The sequence below is a fragment of the Lissotriton vulgaris genome, chromosome 10 (genome assembly GCF_964263255.1).
Source record: "Lissotriton vulgaris chromosome 10, aLisVul1.2, whole genome shotgun sequence".
In the NCBI taxonomy this organism is placed as follows: domain Eukaryota; kingdom Metazoa; phylum Chordata; class Amphibia; order Caudata; family Salamandridae; genus Lissotriton; species Lissotriton vulgaris.
In genome coordinates this window covers 591061992-591077805 of record NC_141698.1, presented here as the reverse complement: position 1 = coordinate 591077805, position 15814 = coordinate 591061992, and the positions used below count along the sequence as shown (strand labels likewise).

The 15814-nt window shown below is 41.1% G+C and overlaps 1 protein-coding gene across 1 annotated transcript in view; it reads left to right on the top strand.

Moving 5' to 3' along the window:
- XYLT1 (xylosyltransferase 1) overlaps positions 1–15814 on the top strand; it is a 661442-nt gene that overhangs the window by 511560 nt on the left and 134068 nt on the right. The window contains exon 5 of the mRNA XM_086941433.1: positions 1772–1852. Coding sequence (XP_086797559.1) covers positions 1772–1852 — 81 coding nt within the window. The remainder of the gene's footprint in view (positions 1–1771; positions 1853–15814) is intronic.

Sequence of the window (15814 nt, the reverse complement as noted above, 5' to 3'; positions counted from 1 at the left end):
CTGATTGTGGGGGTCAGCAGATAAACCAGCGAAAGCGCTAAATTAAATCAGACAGTTGTTAGGCTAATTTACAGTGCGATGGCTGGCATGTGTGAACCATAACGTTCCTTAACTATGTATGCAGAATGTTTTCAGTCGCCTTTAATTCTCTTCTCCTTTTTTCATGATCACAGTAGTGCTTAGCGGATTATAGGTCATTAGCGTTTCAACCAATTGCCATTTAACATGTCGCATGAGCGGCGCTGTGTGCTAGTTGTGTAAGTCGCTATTCATGCCATGGTGACTTCGCATGATACATTAAAAGAAGGAAATGAATATGAAAAGAAAATATTGGGTTAGATGAAACAGGTGGCTGGGTTCACTTAACTGCAAGGGAGAGGTAATAAAGAAATGTAACCTTTTTCAGAAAATGAAATAATTATGTGCATCTATCGATTTGCAGCGAACGATTTCAATAATGTGCATTAAAAAATGTTTGTTTTAAAAGTATTCTTGCGAAGGTTTTCTGTGTCCTTAGGGAATGAGAAATATCAAAGCACTCAAATCCTGTGAATAGTCAGGAATTTCTATGTGTAAGCAGAAACAGTTGTACCTTAATGTATTTTCATATTACATATTTATTTTTAGCATGTTGATTCAGCTGGCTAAATATTCAAGCCCTCCGCTAGCCACAGTGGTTATTTAATTTGTGCCAGTGATTGCAGAGTGTGGGCCATCATTTTTCATCGTTATACTTATCATTATGGTCCAGAACAAGAAAGTGAGACAGAAATGCCGGGGATTGTGTTTGAAGTAGAAGTCATACAACATTAGGCGAACAGTGAAAAAAGGAGAAAGCTGTAACCGAAAGGAAGTGGGAAGATTGAGATTAAGTGAAGGGGACAGCAGGCCCGTGGAAGAAAGACGAACAAGGTTCGATCAAACAGGCAGCCTTGGTATACAGCAACCCTGGCAATCAGCAATGCTGGTAGCCGGCATTACAGTTAAACTTTGGGATTCCACCTTCTGCTCCGACTTCCACTTTTGTTGGCCCTGTGACTTTCCTTGCCAACCCCGGAACTCAGGGGGCACGAAGGCCGTGGTCGGAATAGAAAATGTAAATGTACATGTATTTATATATAGCGCAAATCACCGACCCGGTATCTAAGCGCTTGCTAAGGGAACCCGTCCTGGTATTCCCCTGTGAGATAACCCCAGCAGGGTATCCACAAGGTGAAAGCCAGGCATCCCACTGCGAGGGGCCGTTGTGGAGATTGAGCAAGCTATTGCCCAGAGTCACAGAGTGTGAACCCATGAATCGAGTAGGCACCGGAGCGAGAATTGTCAAGTCCGTGGACATTTTAGGACTCAAGACCCACTAAGCCGGGAATTGAACCCTGGTTCCGGGCTGACCTCTACTTCCAGGTCTGCCTCCTCTAACCAGTGAGCCACACTTCTCCAAATAAGCAGGATTATTTCTAAGAGATATGTCTAGTGTCTTTCAATCCACTCCTTGTCCTTTCCCTGTCTTCTTAGCATCAGTTAGGAATTGATAAGGAGCAGGGTGGGAGAAGATGCTAGCAATTTGATGGCATCAGGGCAGAGATGGTCAAAGGGAATGTGATGTTCCTTGTGCTATCCCTAGCATGTTGGGGAAGGGGCTGCCATGCTGCAATCTATCTGCGTTGCTGTCATTTGTTAACATCAACAAACAATTTTAATGCTCCCTTGTTGGACTCAGTGAACAGACCCCTCTTTTCCTATCCTTAATTGCCTTGTTTTCTATTTTCAGGACGAATGACCAGCTTGTGGCCTTCCTAACCAGGTATCGCGATATGAACTTCTTGAAGTCTCATGGGAGGGACAATGCAAGGTATGGCACTGCCGCATTGGAATTGTATTTAAAGACAAAAAACTGGAGTCAGTGTTTTGTATCCATGCAGACCTGAACATGTGCAATATTATCTTGTTTTAAACATAATCATATATAATGTTTATAGAAAAAACAATTGACACAAGTGTGCTACCTCACTGAGGTGACAAAGGAAAATGAATGCATGTCTCCCAGTCAAAACTCCACAACAATCATTGGCATTGGTTATTGCCTGACTAAGAAAAGAGGATGTGTTTGATTAAAGTAGTATTCATAACCCCTGCCGCCAACACTACCATCATCAATTTGTTAATCTTGGTTTTATCCCAACCCAGCATCGATGGTTGAGGTATTAGTCTTATGTACTGAAATTTTGAATGGTATTAGTTTCTCTCCACGGGCAATTGATAGGGGGGAGTGTTGATACTTGACAGCTGTATTTTTCAGTCAGTGGTTAATGCCGGGTAATTTTGCTACATGTTTGTCTTTAGTTTTTCAATGTCTCTCCCTTGCTGAAGATCTACAGTTATTGCCTAGCAACATGCACTCTAGCCCTACTTAAGGCATCCGGTGATCAGTGAAAATATATAAAGATCAAAAGCTCAAAGCCTATTTTGTCTGATTTCCACACATATGTAGCAAAAATATAAGTGATACTTGTGGAGAAACAGAATACTTTAACCAGATCAATTTGTTAAATTAGATATTCTCCATTTTCTATTATTAAAATAATATTTCATGACTGCACTTTTGTTTTAAGAGCAAACACATACACTACATGTGCTGCCTACCAGTTGTCCAAGTCGGAGGTGTATTGCTTTTTGAAGAAGTATAGGTGATAAATACAACTGGAATGAAAAGACAAGTTGGGAAGTTAAAAATGAATCTATCTTTTGAAATAAGGATTCTTCACTAGACAACAATAATCTGTGGGTGATCAATCTTCAAAACCTTTCATCATCTACCAGCATTGCTATTGACGGGAGTGTTTTTTGTAAGGGACCTTCGTTTTTGCCAGACAAGGTAGGCCTATAAAAACGAAGGGGTGGATTTACCAATTTTTTCACAGAACGCAGCAAACAAATTTGTTGCACTGTGATGCCCAAGGGAAAAACATAGCACTGAGCTCTATCTATTAAGATTGACCTTCTACTGCTGCCTTCCCTTGAAGTGGCACTCTTAAAGGCACCCTTGTGGAAAGCACAGCCTTCCAGTAAAAATGCCTGTGTTCAGACAAACATAGAAAGATCGCACATACCGGATGAATGCTGCGAACTTTAGCACACATGAAATGCTTGGCCATTTTGGAGAAAATAACATATTTCTCCATGCTAGCTCTGGCTTAAAATAGACGTTAACTTTTTTATGCAAAGCCCGGTCTAGCTGTTTTAATAGATTGGACTTTGCATAGAAAACTATAGGTGTTTGTATTGTCACTCCCCAGTAACTCTCCATTGATACAAAGTGACACAAAGCAGTTCAAATTGATTTTCTGCATTGAAATAGCTGCACCTTTCCAGCACCAAATACCTTTGGTGCTGAAAAGTAAATACCAATGCTTTGCTTTGTATCACTTTGCATGACTTTGTGTGACTGTGACAACACAAAGTATATGCAATTCTAGGCCTATATCACCCTCTTGTTGGGAATCTTTCTGCTTTGAGGGAGCCACTATGGTAGTAGCTCCTTTCACAACAGTTAAATTTGCCAAGTTGCCACCATGTTTAAAGTACATTGTTGCTAACATTTTTGGTCCGCTCAAAAACTCTCAAAGCAGGAGTTTGTTTTCTCGCAACAAAATGTAAAAGGCCCTGCCTGGTGCATAGCTTTGTGCCTGGGCATGAAGGTAATATACTATTTGACCTACCTGTTTCTGCCATGACTTGCATAGAGGATACAGATAGCAAAAATGCCCTCAATAAGGCGGGATGACTTTCGTTGTGACCCAGTGGTCCTGTGGTGGGTGGATCGCTGGTGCAGGAGAACAAGCAAAGGCTCTACCACTGGCAACCCACCAGCCCCTTAGAGCCTAAATAGGTGTGGGGCTGGAGGGCCATCCGTTTATAAAGTACCTCCCACCCTGCAAATCCTATTACGGCCCAACATCTAATTTGATAGTGGACTATGAGAAATTAAAGCATCAATACATGGATTTGGTGAGTTAATAACAACATTCTAATGTTTAAGTCATGTGTTTACTGATGATATTTTTTCATATTTAATCTGATTTGCATATTGGCAAATCTGTGTGAAAAAATTATGTATTTTTTCCCCTATGTATTGGCACTGAAACAGGCACCACGCTATGTACCAACCATTACTGACAGATCAATGTCTGCCTCTTTTAAATCAAATATACTTTAAGAAAATAACATGTAGAAAGACACTTATATTACCATAGATTGTGGAACAACCTCAACCTTAATTTGAGACTAGAACCCAGTTCTAAATGGTTTAGGAAACCTTTCTTTCTTTACAGTATTTTGTCATAAACATCTTCAGCAGTCAAAGTAATTTGAAGGCTACATAACACATACAGAGCACCCACTTATATTATTAAATAAATATGCCCGTCAATTCTTATTAGAATGATGGAACACTGTCCAGAATTTCTTCTCAGCCATGTTATGTAGTTGGTCCCTCCCTAATTATTCCTTCCCATAGCAGTTCGCACACTCACCACTTATTCATGGCAGTCCTGAATTTTCAGTGATAAAAATATGACTATGACGAAGAGCTACAGAAAAAGTAGCTAATTTATGCAAAGTTGTTTTTACAGCAGATTGCTAGGATTTCACATAAAATTGTACAAAGTGATTGACAGTCCTTTTCGAAATGAGGGATGGAAATAGGCTGTGCAGTTGCATCTGAGGTGGGAATGGAGCACAATTACCATAATGCGCTTCAGCAATACTACCTCATTAATGTTTTCCATTGCTTTTGCATATTCTTGGGTGTCCTCGCATACTAATGATAGACAACTAAAATTAATGATATAACCCTTTCGAATTGAGGCGTAAGCAGCAATTCCTGGTACCCAGGGGAAATTAGTTCAATATGATGATATGGCTTTAGCATGAAATATGATAATAGGTAATTACATTTCAACTTTATACTGCACATGAGCAGGAATCTTTTTTATCTACATCTGTTTCTCCTTCTAAGCCTCTCTGTTACCCCGTATGTCATCCACTGCCTCTCATTGATAGGTGTTATTTGTAAATATAGAAAGACAAGGATGTACTCTTCCTAGTTTTCACTAGCAATTATTAAACTAATTACAAGTTGTTGCATTTTATTTTTGCCATAGTGTATGGTACTGCAACAATCTTTGCCCTCTAGAAGAAAAGAGTAATTTACTGCAGTGATGACACATTGTGCATCTACTTGGGTCTACGTCATCATATCGAAGTCAATGAGGTTGGCCTGCCCATAAGTTGATTCCGCTGTATTTCTGCAGTTGTACAATTTAGCCTAGTCATCACATTAGCACTTAAAAATGATTTCACTTTACTGGGTGCAGTATTTACTACAAATATCTGCAGGGCCAATAAAATGAGACAGGCTTTCATGCTGCCAAACAACCGAAGTCTTTCCTCTTGTCCTATTTCTCTGCACTAATTTTTTCAGACATCTGGTCAGTGGCACATATGTCTAAGTGGTGCTATTAACATCGGGTGTAAAAAAGGACCATTTAATTTAAAACACATTTTAAGTGTTGGCAGTAGCACAAAAGTACTATAGCAAGCTACGAATAACAGTTGCTCAATTGTATTATATATTTATTTATTTATTTATTTATACAGCACAAACAAAGCCACAGAAGATCAGGAGTGCTTCACAATTAGAATATCAATTTTATAGTATACAAATACATAAGTCAAGTGTAACAGGATTTTGAAGTAATTCGTATATGATAAAAGTCCTACTCAGGGGGGCATAAAACAAACTTATATTAGGGGAGCTATCCTTTCACAAATTCCATAAGAGGCATACATGAAATTAAAAACAGACAATGAGTTCAAATGTGTTGTGCCTGACTGGAAAATCTATTTGAATATGTATTTCTAACTTACACACAGAAAGAGCCATTATTATAAGCACAAAACCACCACTGTGTTTCAACAATGACAGTTTTGCATTGGTAAAAATAGTTACCTCTATGTGTATGAACTAAAAGCCTGATTTAGAGTATGGTGGAGAGGTAGTAAGGCCCCCATAATGATTGCGGTGGGACCGCCACTGTCGGTGGCATCTCACCACCATTGGAACCTGCAGGACCGCAGGCCGCAATACGATGGCGGGCGGATGTAGGGATGGCGGAGAGACCGACCGCCACTGATCGGAGGGACTGCAATCTCTGCAACAGTGGAGGTGCTTGCTCAGGCATCACCGAAGAGATTACAATGTCCCTTTCCACCAGCCATTTCATGGCAGTTAACCGGCATAAAAGGGAAGGCGGAAAGGGATTTTGGGGGCCCGAGCATACTCCCTCTTCCTCGCTGGACCTCCGGTATGAGGCCTGGGGCGAAAAGCCCTGCGGTGACTGCCACACGGTGCAGGGATGTTCACAAATTTACCTCTTAGCAGTGAGGCTTGTGCTGCAGCCCTTTTTCAGGATGCAGCACAAGCCTCAATGCTGAGAGACATGTTTCCAACCACCTCCATGGCTATCAGATCGTAATTTCCATGGCGGGACCGCCGACTCCTAGTTGGCAGACACATTCTCGTCATACCGCCATTGTAATGGGACCCTAAGTCACAAAAATGACGGATATCCTAAAGTCTTTATTACAAGTGCATTAGGCAGGCCCATGCTCTTTTAACAGTCATTACTTTTATTAGATGTGTTCTACTTCATGTTTCTTGGACAATAAAGGTAGGCTAAACTTTATTTCCTCAAATTTCACCAACCTGATTTATTTTCTGTCTGTAAAACATGTAACCGGCTGTTTGACTTTTTCTGAGGCTTCTTGATTTTCTATTTTCTTTTTCCATTTGCTGTTCTTTAAATGCCACTGTAACATTTTAGCTGAATGCGATATTGCTAGATCATGATTTAATCTTATGTCTTTCGTGAACAATTATAATAATTAAATGCATGAAGTAATTGAAATATAACTAGTACAAAAGCCGGATTTACAATGGAGCTTAGGTTCTTGCAGGATTTAAAACATACTTAGGCAGTGGATGATGGGTCAGATGTCTTGGTGCATTATTGTTAAAACTTCCTGCCTGCCTAGTGTAAATACTAAAGGAAAAGTTTATTCACGATCCAGATTTGTATCCTCTAAACCGCCATCTGACCCAAACCACAGCACTGTAAATCGTAGTTCATATTAAACAATTGATAGGGAGATTCAAGTAAATATTAGCTTCCAACAGAAATGCTTATTCTCTATGGAGAGATTAAAGTACTGCATGCAGTTAAGCTCTGTATTTGCTTGCCAAGAAGGATTCCTGTTGTCTGTGTCAAAAATGTGCCTAGTTATTGAAGTATTATTAGAAAGAGTTTCAATTTTCTGTGCCATTATAACAGAAAATAGAGTTGAAATGGTTCTTGAAATCAGCAGGAGAAAGAATATTCTACAAGGGACCTTCATGTGTAACAGAAAAGGTTCAAACAACAGCAGTGATCTGTACAGTGCACTCAGTGGACAGTGACAATCTGTTTGCTATTTCACACAATGTTGTGCTGTTAACAGTAGAAGACCTAAGTTATTAAAACATTTTTAGAGAGGAATGTCTCCAAGATTTAGGAACAAACATGCCTGTTAGAGCTGTGAAAATAATGTATTATATAATATATGGGAGCTGCAATACCTATATAAAAGCCCTTTCTAATTGTCTTTCTACGGGCAACTTCTAGCATCTTTGGTCACCTGTAAGAATGAAGTGATGTAGCTGTTCCACTATAATAATGAATTGCAGTTGGGTTCTGATTTCACAGTGCCTGCTGCCAGAGTCACAGCCAAGGTTAAAGACAGGTCACAGAGCATAATTGCAGTTGTGTGGGGGGGGGGGGGGCAGACACCCAACCACAAAACAGTATGCCGATTGCTATTCACAACTGCACTTCGAAAAGTTACTACAGCCAAAATGGACTCTAACCAGTAGTAACTGTACTCTAGCTAAGACCTGGAATATGTCTAGTGCAACACATAGCCAACCATTGACACTGTAACACTGTCCCATAGAAAATAATGATGGCATAGAAAATAACGTTAAAATTCATTAATTGATGTCAACTTAAAAGAATATATATACATTTAATGTTCAAAATTATGTATACATATGTTAGTTAGTTATTTAATTTGTAATGTGCAACAGATACCCAAATAGGGATTCCTGGCGCCAGGTACCGAGAGGTCGGAAGAGCACAGATGGTCATGGTGGTTATTTATTGAAGAGCCAAATTTTTAGAGCCTTTCGAAACTGAGCGTAGTTGGGTTTGTTTTGAAGAGTTGTGGGTATTGAATTCCATGTTGCGGGACCCAGGTGGGAAAAGGCTTTTCCACCCATCTTAGCTCGCTTGACTTTAGGTACAATAAATCTCCCGTGAGTGGCAGAGCGGAGATTGCGAGAGGGTAGGTATGGGCTGACCAGGTATTGAAGATAACGGGGATCGCAGTTGTTCTTGATTTTATGCGTAAAGCTCAAAGCCTTAAATTTGACTCTATTCTCTATTCTGAGCCAATGTAGTTTACGTCTGTGAATTGAGGTAGAGGAGGCTTGTGGAACTTTACACAGGAGTCTAATAGCAGCATTTTGTACTAATTGCAGTCTATGGATAACAGATTTATTTGCTCCTAGGTAAAGGATGTTTCCATAGTCGAGTCTGGATGTTATTAGAGCATTGACTACTGTTTTTCTGGTAGCATCCAGCAGATTTTTTTAACCATTTGAGAATGGTAAAACAGGTAGCTGCAACTTTGATGGATTGTTGGGGCATGCTGAGTGAGTCGCCTATTATAAAACCTAGATTTGTTTATATGGGATGCTGGAGGGGGGAGGCAGCCCATGTCAGGGGCCCAGTGTATGGGGTTCCATAGTTCTTTTTCTTTTCCTAGAACTAAAACCTCTGTTTTTTCACTGTTTAGTTTAAGGAAATTTTGCTGCATCCAGTGTGCTATGTTGGTAAGACCAGTTTGAGTTTTGAGGGGTCGCTTTTGTTGTGAGAGGACAGGGAAAGATGATTTGAGAATCGTCAGCATATGAGAATAGAGAGAGTCCTGACTTTTCTGCGACTTCTGCCAAAGGTGTGACATATAGGTTGAATGTGGCTAGATGAACACATTACACTTTGCAGTAACTTTACTCTCTGAATTGGTCAATAGCCAAAAGTAGTACATTTACCACAGAGTGTAAGAGTAAATTCGCAGATGTAGATTCACACATGTAAATTTACCTTTGTGAATAGGCCCCTTAATGATCAAATAAAACATATCTTATTTGACCACTAATCGGATAAATGGCTAAGGGAAAAAATAACATTTATTATGATGCTGGTGCATTTTCTATTTAGTATTTATATTTATTAGGTTATGTATTATTGTATATTCTGAGATGAAAACTTTGAATCTACATCACCTGTCTCAGTAACATACAGATGAGCGAGATGAAAACCACTGAATGTGATTCTAACCAAGCAGCTCTTTTGACTCTTTTTATGTGAATGAAAGTGTGAAGAAAAGGTTATTTATAAAGCACACAAAAGTGGGAGGTATATCTCAGCACAGTCATGATTATCTACATTAAATAATGAATAAAATTAGGAGAAAATATAAACTTAGGATTGTAGAATCAATTGAGGTATGCACTATTTGAATACGTACAACAAGGAGCTCAGGGGGTTCTCTCTAGGCCAGGTCAGACCCCACTCATTAATCCCAAACACAATGTGACCTGACCTTACTACCAAAACACATGCAATTAGACTTCATGTATGTCTATAGCTTCCACAACTTTGTGTGCTACGTGGGCGATAAATTATACACTGTCTTCCTCCATGAGTCCCTGTTCTATTCGTAATAATGTTCCCTTCAAGTGCACCCCAACAAATAGTGCAACACAAAAACTATTCAATGCAATTACGTGAGAAAATGTGAAAAAAACGTGTGCAGAGGTATCGGGTTTTGCATGGAAATTACTCCATGGGATCCACTGGTAGGTTCTCACCTGTGGGCTCAGGTTCTCATCTTTAGCACACCCATACCAAAAAGAATTTAAATATAAACAAAAAAAGATATTGTGCAAGTGTGGTGAGTATATAGTAAGCCAGCCGTGAAAATACTGGTGATAGGCACTAGGCTGTGTCTCTCTAGTGCTTAAAAAACTCTGGTGGACCATTTGATTTTAGGTCCACATTATTAACAATAAAAACGAGCTACACCTACACTGGCTATCCTCTTTTATTCAGTGCCGTGGGTTTGCTCACATTAAAAGACACTCTATTGCCTTCTATCTCCATAGAGGGCCAACATGTTTCTTTGCCATAATGTATTTAGGCAATTTCTTAAGGGCAAAGGTCAGTTTCACCACTCTGCTTTCTTTTCACATGTAGAAAGATACCTAGGGAACATATTAAAAACACAGACAACACAATCAGCAAAACGTCAGCATACCCTGTTGGGACCAAAATCCCATCTCTGCCCCATTAGCCACACGACCAGTCTCTGCATAGTTACCGCTTCAATGCCCTGCTTGAGCATACCGGTGACCCCCTTTAATTGTCACTGTAGCGGTCAATTCCCAGTGCTACTTCGTGTTAGCCTAAGGAAAAAACACATGTATTACCATCACGTCCCTCAAGCTCTTGTCAAGTGTCAGTGTCTATCTGCAGGGATTACGCATGCTACATTGCATGCCAAAGTGTACGTTATGTGGACACTATGAAACTCTTTAATGCGGCCATCAACAATCTTTACCCGAGGTTGTTACAAACCACCCCGTCTTTCCTAACAGCCTCTAGGGAGATCCTGGCTCGAGTTGGATCCCCGCCCCATACTCCTTTCCGCATGATACATTGCGGACACTGTGAAACTCTTTGATGCGGCCGTCAGCAATGTTTACCAGAGGCGGTTACTAACCACCCGAATTGGATCCGCGCCTCCTTACTGGGTTCCTGATAGTGCTGTTACTTAACTTGTCCACGTTCTCGGACAGAGGAATCAAGCCGTTAAAAAGCCAGCGGGGGCTTGTTAGTCCCTCCCCAGCGCTCTTCCAGCCGTGCGCCCACTGTTGTGTCCGGTTCGGAAGGTCGGCATTTCCCTTGCTACCACGGGCGCCATCTTAGAACTCCACATTTTCCCTACTGTAGGCTGGCAGTAGGGAAAGTCATAATATGCTTGCCAGTGCCGCAGCAGCACCGCCAAGCATATTGCCTCCCCAAAACTCTGCACCACCGCCAGGAATTACTGTCAGTTACGGTCCATCTGCCAAAGCTGTAATTCAGGGGCTGGACCACCAGTGCAGGTTTTCTGGTCCTATGAACCGCCAAACTCGTAATCTAGCCCTAGATCCGTATTGAAATAAAACCCTAATGCCTGTTACAAATTAAATTCCTGACAGACCATATGAATGCATTCTAGGGTGGCTTGCCCATTTAAGGAACACGCAAAACACCACTGGTACTCTACTAAGACACAAGTTTTGCTATGATATGATAGAAGTCAAACAGACAGAACCTCAGTACCAGTAACAGCAGGGTTTAGATAAGTGAAAGAACAAGAATAATATACCTATTTTGAACTCTTATTGGTAATTTGGAGAGCACAGGCTTATCAGAAAGTAAAACATACCCAGGTGCACAAGCATTACTGCTACCAGTCATGGTCATGAAAACTGTTATACAGTTAACATACACTTTAGATGGATCCCTCAACTAACCCTGAGACTGGCCACTTGGGCAAAAACAGAAGGTGGTGAGTTTAAAAATTGAAAACAATAACCAGAGCCTTATCCTTCACACAACAGGACAGATTACGTATGAACTTCATATAAGAGAGATATTGATTTTTTGTCATGGGTTTTGTATAGTAACCATCCATGTGTGCCCTATTACAAGAGAGAGGCAGCCATTAATTAAACACTTAGGCTCTGCAAGTGACCCTGAAAAAGGGTGCAATGTTTATCACGCATAATACAACCAGGCAACGTAGGGTTTGGAATCAGTTATGAGAAATAGCACCTATAATAGGTTTTGACCTAAAGTTGGGGCATAATGTAGACTTTAGTGTTTTAATTATCTAAATGTGTACTGGGTATTTTTTTCTACCAATAAATCTTTTCTGGTGCCAAATTATAAATATGGAAAATTGTGAGGGGATGCCACAAAACTCATCAGGCCTCATGTGCAAAAAGCTTTAACGTTCACAAACCCTCTGATTTGGCAAATCATAGGGTTTGTGAATGCAAAAATCTTTTTCTAAATGTGCTAAACCCATTTAAAAAATCAGAAAGAGTATTCTGAAATGGGATTAGTAAACCATTAGGAATCGCTATATGGAAAGTGTTTGTTAAAGGCGTCCATTCCAAAAACTGATTCCTTATGGTATATATTAATGCTTTGCAACCAACATCCAGTCTGAAACATTAATATCTTTCCACCCACACAAAGGAGGTGGTAAGCTTTTCACAAATGGGAAGGAGTCCCAACAGGGACCATTTACTCTTTGTGAAGGTTGAAAAAAAAGTTTTCCTAAAAGAAAGGTTGTATATATAATATTCACACTTTATTATTTCTTATTTGGGTCCTTTGTACAAGAGGACCCTAATTCTGATGCATGTGGTAAAGGAGTTATTGAACGTATCAGGATTTAGAAGCATAATCGTAATCTGGGCCTTGATGGGCACGCTGAATGTGCAGTGATATATGAGTTATGGTCATACATATAAGCATGATGTAAAGGGAAATTATGAAAAAAAATCTTAGCTTTACTTCCAGTCTGTCATGTGAAGATCTTATAAAGCAAAGACGCTGGAATGTCATGAAAATTAGGGAGAAATGGTTCTATGAAAAAATATTTCAGCCTCCATTGTAGGTACATAGTGTCCACAGGAGCATATAGCATCTTTCTTCATTCAAGGACACTAACTGTATAGTGCAGCTTCTAATCAGCAACCGGATTATCTCTCATTAAATATTTTACTGCAAGGAGCAAGAAATCAAGGTACTGGAACACAGAGAATTTCAGTACTCTAACATCTAACCCTTGTTAACAGAAGAAGAAGGGAACAAGGTGAAACACATTGTGTCACTGATCGTAGTAGTCATGAATGTTCTTGTGGCAGAGGAGAATTTCAGAGTGTGTGCTCCTATTAGTACAGCAGGCCTATATAATGTTTTCTAGGAATACATATGATAACCTCAGCACAGAGAGGTTAACACCTTGGCATGAACACCTATATCACACTTGCAAAAAAGGGGTTATAAATCAATCATTGTGAAGGAAGAAGACCCACCACAGCCATTTCCCTCATTTGTGTACCTATAGGGATTGTCTTGCAACATGAATGATCCTTGATTTATCCCCATTTCTAAATAGTCAATAGAGTAGTCTTGACATAAAAAAGATGAGGACATCTCCTCTTGAGAAATTACTACAATCTTAGGCGATCAAATCAAATAGGCAAAAACTCACTGCCAACTCAGGAAAACCTAAGCTATCACTTTAGCCCCTTTAGCGCGGTGTAGAATCCGCCGGGGTGCAGACGTTTCTGTGCGCAGGCGGGGCTGCGCCGGTCAACGAACGTGCGCAGCACTACGGAGGTAGTGCTCGTGATGGCCGTTGGCCGACGCATGCAACGAACGGGTTAATAACTGATAACGTTTGATTGGGAGCAGGTGGGAATATCATGTTTACACTCAAATGTAATAGTAAAGTCGGATTTTAAGTCACAATTCTGAAACTGACACTTTTAGAAAGTTGACATTTTTATGTCCTAACCATTTTATGCCTGTGTCCTGGGCGACATGACTAGGTGTAATTGGCAGTTGGCACTTGTGTATTCCTCCTAGATAGTGGCATACAGGGGGGCTGGATGTTGGTAGGATGGTCCATTTTGGCAAGATGGGTTACAGCAGAGCTGTCACCTACTACATTTGCACTTAAAAGGAACTGCCCCAGTACACAACCAAAGAACTTCACACAAGACTTTTGTGACTCCAGACATCGTGGCAAATAAGGCAGGGAGGAAGGAAATTCCAGAACCAGATAAGTTCTTACACTTCAAAGTTGGCACCAGGCATAAATATTGGACCCAAAGACCAACTCTTCAGTACACTGCTGGACCTGTGGATACTACAGAATAAGGACTGCCCTGCTGCCTGAGGCTTTCCCTGCTGTCTGAGAAAGGAGACTGGACCTGCTCCCTTCATCTGAGGCTATCTCAACTGATTGACCCCCTGTTCAGAGCTATAGGACCATAACAAGCTCCAGGGGCCTCCCTGCAACTGCCCAGCTGAAATGCTGCAACTGGACACATTTCCACCTGCAACTGGACCTGCTTGAGCCCTGATAACCTCTACAAGAGTAAAACCCTGATCCCCAAGAAGTGCCTCACCAGGTCCTGGGACCCTAGTTAGCATCAAAGTGCATCAAAGTGCACTCCTCTGAAGAAGAAGGAGTCATACTGAAGTTTTGCGCTCTTTGCGACCACAAATGTGTCTATTTGTGCTAACATCTTGGTGCCAATGATGATCGCCAATGTGAAGCTCTGGTGGACCCATCTATTCCCACTACAACAACCACCAACGACTACCAGAAAAGCGAGATCTGCACTTCACACTACAGCATTGTCAGCCTGAAGGACTGGGTTTTTCTAAGACCCAGCGGTGCCAGGGATAACACCGAAAACCTTCGTGGGTAACCTGTTCCGGCGTACAAATGACAGAGACACGGGACAATTCCTTCGGCGTCAAAGATTTCAAGGTTTATTACTGCAGGGAACACAGAAGTCACAAGAAGTACAACACGTGTAGCTTCGAGGAGACTGCTTCAAATTGTATCTGTGGATCGCTCCTCTTATACAGTTTTCGTGCATAGGATAACATGGAGCACAAAGGTTTACAACTTGGTTCCCATCGTAAAAGCAAAAAAGGGGTTGCTTTCATATATTCAGGGCCCAGAACATAATCACAGTAACATTTGGCAGTTCCCAACTGTAAAAACTCATCTTCCCACCATAAGTACATTCCAATCAGTAGTAAACGAATCGAGGAAGAAACAGAAACAGGTGCAAAGGAAGATGAGAACAGTGAGCAGAACGAAAAGGGTGTAAAAGGGTGGTACTAGGAAACACGAGTTGCAGGCATCAAAGGGGACGTGCTTAATGAATGCACAGCTAAGACAATAGAGCGGCACGGCAAGATGAGCCTTGAACGAGGCCATTTGCCTTACAGTGTCATCCCCCTCATCATAAAGACACCTTCAAAGGAAGCATGTCTTCCGCAAGAGCTTGGGAATCCCAGGGTCGCAAAGCGGACAGCGTCCGTTCGCTGGCTACTTGAGGGCAAGAAACAAAATGGATGCCGTATCTAAGATGGAACCCGTGGGCTCAGATGAAGAAACCCACAAAACAAACGAACGGCTTAGGTTAGCACAGTGAAAACGCGTACACCCACTAAACTCGTCATTTGCGGTTCATAGATACCAGACTCGACCATATTTGTGCGAGTCGAAAACACCACTTACAATTGTCACGGAACCTCAGACGCTCCTTTTGCCCTCATGTAGGCAAGCACTAGTCGGAATCATAGTCGATCTCGATATTCATCAGACCATCTAGATGCTGCTGCAGCATAATTCTATCCATCAATGCTTCTTTGGTAACAGGAGGCTGCCTTATACACGTCGTAGCACAGAGGCCACATAAAGCAGGACCACACTGCACACAAAGGCAACACGTGAACAGGAACGCTACAACAACCCCGATGATCATCAGAATCTTCCAACCCCAAGT